Source organism: Botryllus schlosseri, chromosome 11 (assembly GCF_051294905.1).
Source record: "Botryllus schlosseri isolate E-star chromosome 11, Bs_hap1, whole genome shotgun sequence".
In the NCBI taxonomy this organism is placed as follows: Eukaryota; Metazoa; Chordata; class Ascidiacea; order Stolidobranchia; family Styelidae; genus Botryllus; species Botryllus schlosseri.
The window spans coordinates 18,420,024-18,428,048 of NC_137246.1; the positions used below are offsets into that span (position 1 = coordinate 18,420,024).

The 8,025-nt window shown below is 41.6% G+C and overlaps 1 protein-coding gene across 1 annotated transcript; it reads right to left on the reverse strand.

The window, feature by feature from the left end:
- Positions 1-1,931: 1,931 nt before the first annotated feature.
- Positions 1,932-3,839, reverse strand: LOC145451103 (uncharacterized). The gene has a single exon (XM_080329590.1). The coding sequence runs from the start codon at positions 3,236-3,238 to the stop codon at positions 2,483-2,485; it is 756 nt and encodes a 251-aa protein (XP_080185716.1). The 5' UTR covers positions 3,239-3,839; the 3' UTR covers positions 1,932-2,482.
- Positions 3,840-8,025: the final 4,186 nt, after the last annotated feature.

Below are 8,025 nucleotides of genomic sequence, written 5' to 3' on the forward strand. Positions count from 1 at the left end.
TGTGAACCTTTTTCATATATTACAATTTTCACTTCATTATGACATCTTTGGTTCGAATTTATTGCATTTTAACTGCGGGCCACTCTATGCATGGCGCTGGCACCATAAAAAAATCAACACAAAACGAGTATGCACCTTGACAATCTTAAAAATGTTACTTGCTTTGTAACAAAAGTGTGCTCGAAATATCCAGCTTTCCGTTTGTGAACATTTAGTGACTCTCTGCTTATTCAACCAATCGATGAGATTGATATCGTTTTTGATGTAACAAATCTAGCAGGCGTACGGGGTCAATCCTGACTTCATATGTTTGCTCTATCATAAAACCAAATCCGTGCGATCGAGGTGTTGACTGCAGCTGTATAACTTGTAGGATAGCCTAATATCGGTAGCAATACTCAGACGCCGAATACATTGTCCGGTCTGGCCAAGACCGTTAAGGTGTAAGCTAATATTCCCTGGTAAAGCGAAGGATAATATTGATTTTATGGAAGCATTATATCATTTGATTGCCTCAGTTGATACATTTAGCGACGTTTAAAACGCCAGTATGCACTTCAGCATTGTGGCATTATGGGGCCCGAGTCGTCGCTTGGTATCGTGTACATCAATATAGGCTATCACTTCATTGAAAGTTACGGTTGGAATCAGCAATATGACGTCACGTGACGTCATGAGGTTCACGTTCGCGTTCACACAGAACCTTTCAAAAAGGTTCGCGTTCACACGAACCTGAACCTTTCAGAGGTTCACACCATCCCTAGAAAACACCACAAGTGGATATATTATATATTGCTTGTCACTCTTTTTAGCTGTGCAATCTGCCATGTACAGTAACCTACCTGGAATATTGGATGCATAGGATTTCTTTAATAGGGCTGCAGTTGAGGTTGGCGTCTCCTGTCACAGTGCTTACATGATTTATCAATAGCCTTCTCACCATCACTGTCTTAGTGGGTTGTTATGAAGATATGTCATAGGGTGAGATGGATTCTGTACCACCCCATCAGTGAGCAAAAAGTTGGTACAAAATTCACCTCGCCCCATTGATATGGCCTCATTTGCGTGGGACTGTGGGTATATTTGACTAATTTTTACCAACTATGGTTATAATTACGTTCCCAAAATCGCAGCTAAGTTGTTTCGCATGCCACACAATTTATGTCGAAAATCTGGAATGCCTACTATATATCCACCCACATCATTTATACAGTGTCCACTGTCCAGCCTCTACGTTAATTGTCGTTTGGACGAGGCACCGTAAATACCAATCAACGAAAAACCATTTGCTTTGGGTATTACGCTTGAAGTTCGGTGTTTAAGTATGCACGATTCCCTACCATTCCATTGCATTAAATATATTATGCGTGGGTAACGTCGTAGTTCTCTGCATATCTATGAAAATCTCTGGTAAAGTTGCTTCATCACCAGTCTGCCGTAGAGTGAAAGTTCATAGGCCTGCATAACGTATCAAACACCGTACGTCGTGAGTTTTGGCGCTTCATATGCGACAGTTTCGGAGTGTCACGCTCAATTTATTTCATTATCTTAATATTCTACACGGTTTACTTGACGCTGACTTTCCATCGACGGAATATGTGCCCAGTAGCCAATACTTTTGTCAGAACCGATATATATTAGGTCTGAACTATTTAGGTGTCTGGTGGTTCCGAGGTCATCGACAAGCAATGTCGCTACTGACGCATGATTTAAATAACTCATTGACGCATCCGCCTGCAAACCCTGTTCAAAAGTGCTTTGATAATACGATTATACTACTAAACACAGCGGCAGAATAGACCGACTCTAACCGAACCGGAGCCCTTATATTCCCGTCAGTCACGGAACAGTACGCGGTTGTTATATACCTCCAAATACCTCCTCGACATAAAAAGCCCTCTGTTTGATCGGGAGAGATATCGCACAAAAACTTGAATATTTTGATTGTATTTTTCGACAGTTCCCACGCGAGGAAATTCATAAAAATAAAAATGAAACTCTTGCATATATAAATACATAGATAAGAACGCAATAAATTAGAACAGCATTAAAATATCGAACAGTAAACTTTAAATGTGCAAATAAAACAAGATTATGAACTATAGCGCTCGTATTGATACCATTCGGCGACGGCGCTTAATACCAGTGATTAAACCTGTCGCAACGACAACCGTATCCATCCAAACATATAAATACCGATGAGAATGCCTTGAAAAGCAATACAAGGCGCGCACCAATCGGCAATCTGGCTGATCCAGAAATGTCATCCGGATAAGCAGATTTAGTCTGCGTTATTTTTGCGAATCTTGAGCACCGACATATTCGCATTCCGGAATGTGCCCAGCATAGCGCGTTAATGAAACACAAGTGTTGAACAAGAAAATAGATGAAGTGTGCAAATATGAGTGAGGCACGGAGTTATACGCACAGTATGGCACCATAAAGAGTTGAAACCGGGAATATTTTGCTGCTGTGGTCGCCGTTACAATGGCCTGCACGCTGTGTTCGTTCCTTTGCATTTTGAACATGAACAGCTCTTTATGATGGCGATAACGTGTCTGCTATCCACTCCCGGGTTGCATCGCTGCAGGTTAATAGTCCGGTATTCGACTTTCTTCGGTCTGCACACTCTGTGGTTCTTTTTTACGTACGGTGGGTGCACGTCGGGTATCTCCCACGTTTCGCACATGCCCGCGCATATCCCCGTGTAGATGTAATTCGTCCGGCATCCCGGTTTTGTAACAGGTACCCACTGTCCTTTAACCTGGCATTGCCCGCATTCTAATTCTTTCGCTATTGCGTTGCCCGTGAACGATCTTTTAGGCACGATCGTCCTTCTTCTCATGCTTAGACGCCGGGAGTTTCCTCCTCGCCGATGCCGCTTCAAATCGTGAAGAAATTCGCGAAATTCAAGGTACTCCTTAGAGATGGCCGGTCTGCGAAGGCGGTCGACGCGGCTAGAAATATCGAACATATCGGCTGTGGCGACGCCTCCCCTCTTTAGATCAAAATCTTTTGATATTAAATCCACGCCTCTCATCTTTCGCGACGAAGTAGAAACGGAGCACTCGGCCGGTACGGTGAAAATTGAAATGTAACAAATCGCCATCGCCAGTGCGGGTATGCTGCAGGACACTTTTCGTCGGATTACATCCAGATTTTTGCAGCATACGTTTCGTGCGGCAGACGCTATTGACGCGGTCTGCATTTTACAACTTGGTTGTACTGTAATCTCCATCAATGTCGATTTAACTCTCGGTTTTTCTCGCTCGGATATATCCGTCTCAAATATACGACTGTTCCAGATTTCAATGTGACAACTGAAAGTCGCGCCCCTCTTATATAGATTTGGAAAGAGTGCGAAAAAATTCCCGTTCCGTATTAGTCACTGACTGCTCGTTAACCCAAGGCTGACGGGGAAACAAAACACGGCAATCCTGTTTCTTTTACCGAAACTCGCTTCTTTTTTTCTTTATCGACTTATTAAAAGGAAACAGTCACAGATTGAGCTACTTCGGTGCCGTGCGAGCGCCCTCCTGAGCCTGCAAATTCCAGAGTCTTCCGGATCACTTCACCGCCGCGGTCTAGACCGCATTTCAAACGCGCCGCGTTAAGCCACAAGGCGGAGGCAGCCGATGTTTTGAATCGGCGCCGTGCGATCTATATCAAAGATTAATTGATGAAATTTCACTTATCTCTCTACATCATATCTTAATTTGATCGATAAAGATCGCTCATACAGAGTTATCGCATTTTGAGTTTTCATACCCCGAGAAGGTAGGTAGACTTCCTTTGGTCAATCCACACGCTATTGGGATGATGAAAAATAGTAGTAATTGGATTTCCACTCTCGTGACTCTCGTAGATGCGATATTCTACCCGGACTTCAAATTAGGTTTACTGCTTTGCCATCATTTTTTCTGATCAAAGATATTGACGTAACCGATGACGGAGGCTTCAAGTCATATCTGATGAGTAGCGAAATGTTGAGTGTATCACACTTACTCCTAACGATTTATTCGCACACCATTCTAAAAGCTTGCACGCAGAGACGTTTGTCTATGCGTGAATAGCTTTCTTAACCGCCAAACTGCGAAACACAACGATATATTTAGGTCAATTTGGTGATTATCGTTAAATTAGATGACACGCTACTCGGGATGACCCCGGTTCATTGTAAATATGCTAGTGTCTTGGGTGTGGCGTGAATAAAATTCGAAATATAGTCAACATATCAACAGTTTATACTCGCGATTACATCTACCACGACAAATCTCCCCTCCAGTAGGCCTACATAAAAAAGTCGCAGACCTGCCTTTGTATAGGAAAAATGAGAATTCGCTATCTGTTGCGGAACAAGTGATTTGTAACTTCGTATGGCGTTTCATGTAATCATACATTGGAACACTGGCGGCGAGCATTTACCAAACTACTTTTTTATCGCTAGGAACTAGAGTTAATTTCAAACTTGCTGCTTGTAGTACAATTTAGAAAACAGTTACTTCGACTTCTGCGCAAGTATACTTGGAATGGCATTTGTTTTGCGCCACATAAAATGCTACAGAGTTTTTCTGTGGTCAGCTTTTGTTGCGCAATGATACATAATTTAGGCACGTCACAATTTACGTAAGAAGAGAGATGTTCAAATTTTGTCACTCTCCGACCGTACTGCAACTGCAGTACTGCAGTGCACTGAAATGCCCATAGATGCAAAGTGAGCTGAGCTGCAAGTAGCCTAGGCACGCGGTAGCAAAGACCACGATCAGGACACATGGAAGTGAGAGCGACTGAAGAATGACCGCGAGAGAAATTGAAAGACGTCCACGAGCGAGAGTACAATGACCGACCAATGAAAATTACGAAATTCGTGTCGTGGAGCAGAAGGCCTAAAAGGCGATACCACTGTCTCGTGAACATTTATACATACATACCAGAGATGAGCGGATTTGAAATTTCTATGTCCTAATCCAATCCAAATCCGAACCTTCAAATCCAAATCCAAATCCTAATCCAAAACTTTTTCATATTCAAGTCCATGTCCAATCCTAATCCGATTCCAACTGGAAATTCAGAAAAAATACTAATTTATGCAGTGGAGGGATTCGAAAATTTTCCTTCACAACCAACGATTCACTTGATTCAAGATAACTTAGTAACCATAAGTACATTAATAACTGATCTGAATAAAGTTTGTCGCGATTCGCCACACGACATTTCAATCTCCCAGAAAATAGGTAAATCCAATCCAAATCCTAATCCGTTCTGAAAAAAATGTCTAATCCAAATCCAATCCATATCCGACAAAATTTCACAAATCCTGTTTTTTCAAAACCTAATCCTAATCCATGCTCATCTCTGATACATACATAACTTGCCCAATCAATGGGGCAGGATTTTCTTGTATCGGTTAATTTCAGATAGCAATGTTATCTATTTGCAACTAAACGTTTGTGTACAGGAAACCGATACATATCTCCACAGTCCAGACTCTTAGAACTAGATAACTGACGCCTGGACGACGTCAAATTGGACTGCGTCTTACATCGTGTCTTGATGAAACCATGTAGGCTGATTGCAATAAATAGTGTGGAAATCCGCCTAATATTACGGCGTTTAAAATAGATGACTGGGATATATTATACTTTCAAGTTACCTTGACAAGGCCACATAATGACCAACCTGTCTTCTTAGCTTATTTTATATGAAGCCAATATCCCACATTTTATTCCCATAAGACCTATAACTTTACAAGACGGTACTGTCATAGTTTGTTGATTAGGGTTGCATTTAAAATGAAAATCAATTTAAAACAAACTTGTTTCAAACAAGGCCCTAATTTAAAACATGTTTTCATTGTTGTTTTTTAAGCCATGACGTCACAACGTGTTCAATGTTGGTGCAAACGGCCCATTGTCTACCAATGAAGAGTTCAATGCCCTTTAAGCGTTACAGAGCCGCTGTGGATCACAAGCCCAAACCTATTTTGATAATCCATGTGTTAAATGTTTCCTGAGTAAAGGTTTCTTCGATTCATGCCAATGATCGGTGCTACAATGATTACAGTAAGGTTACTATATGATGATCATGTACAACAGTTTTGGCTCATGCTTGCGATAACTTATCGTTAAGTTATCGTAGGCCCCGGTAAAAGCAATCAAGCTTCTTTATTGTTGTTGTTTGTGGTATTCACGGTGTTTGTTGACTACTGTTGCCATTGGTCATTTACACCAGGCCGATATTCCTTACTTTTGATTCCGTATCTGCCGGCCTGTGTAACGGCCCACTTCGGAGTTTTGTAACACACCGCTTACGCGGATGTGAGGGCGAGTTTCTAATTCAAGTTTCTAAACCAGGGGGAGGGGGGTAACCTGTGGCCGTAGAAGGAGATTTGTGCGGCCGTGGACACGTAATTCAATTAGTATGTGTTGGCGGCCGTGGACAATGTGGACATGCAAATTTAATTTATGAATTGACTCCCGAATTTTTGAGAGATTTTAATTAAAATCTTGATATTTTATTCGCGCCATGCCTTCATTTTTCGATTTTAATATAGTATCGCCCTTTGCAATCTAAGCACCATAGAACAGATGTGAACAGCAGAGGAAAATAATGCGCCCACTCCCCCGTGAATATCAAAAAGGTTGGCCACCCCTGTTCTAAACCTAAGTGTCCAACGAAGGTGTCACAAACAGCTTCTTGAATATCCTTATCCGCCTAATCTAGTTATCTGTGTTGTAATCGAAATAGCTGCTATAGCGCTACCCAGAATAGAATATAGCTAGATCAAGGTCCATGCAACTACATTTAAAACAGGGGTACGCAACTATTTTCAATGGCGGGTTGGAATGGAATATTGAGGCGGGTCAACAGTAGGGTTGCCATATTTTGGAATAGGGAATGGAGGACCCTTTTATCAAATCATAAAAGTTAGTTTACCGAAATTGTAAACAGCTGATTTTAAAATATTTACTAGAAATCTTGTTGCGTTGACTAAAAATAAAAAATAAAAAAGGTCATCACTTTGCCTCGACTCCCGAATTTCCCACTTTTTACGATACTTCTGTGGTGTTGACCAAGAAAAAAGTTCATCACTTCGACTCGACTCCCGAATTATCCGCATTTTACGATACTTTTGTGGTGTTGACAAAAAAAGGTCATCATTAGGGCGATTTGTTTGACCCAAAAAACGGAAGATTGTGACCAAAATAATCAAAACTTTGACACTTTGGCACTCTAATAGCCGGCTGGACTCGAAGCTCAATGTTCTACTTAGAATTGAATCATTCATGTACTGGGTTTTGCTCAGCCCGAATTATCAACGGGAATTATGGTATCGAATCTCGATACTTTTTCGCCAGCGTTGTTGTTGTCGTCGTTTTTTTGTGATATTCCTGGTGTTTGCTGGCTACTATGGTCATTTACACGATTCAATTTTCTTCATTTTTATTCCGTAGATTCCAACTTGTAGCACGGTCGACTTCTAGGCTTTTATAAGACACCCCTTAAACGGATGAGATGGCGAGGAGAAGCCTAGATTCTGGAGTCGACCTCGGTCGGACTCGAAGTTGCAACCCATTGGTGTTGCAGCTGTGGATTATACCACTACGCTATCTCGCCGCCGGGCTAGCCAACGTAGAAGCCTTGAAACGTCTATTGCTCGTATAACAACATCCAAAACATGTAGTACAAACTGCCCACGTTAGTGGAAATACAAATTATCTGGAGTCATGATCAACCCACAGTATTGTCACAAAGTGTAATAAAACAGGTATGGACGAAAAGATACCAAATTAGCTTGATGCGTAGTAGAACTGGCATTATTGCATTTGTGGTCGTAGGCCTACATGCCCTACATCAGGGGTGTCAAACTCAATGTGCGTCGCGGGCCATATTCAAACCTTCATATCCCTCGCGGGCCGGGCCAAAATGTTACCTTAAAATCCATGACCTTGTTTTTCACTGAATACTTTATTATCCAGCCCATGTTACTTTATTACATTATATTACGGACAATAGATGTTCAAT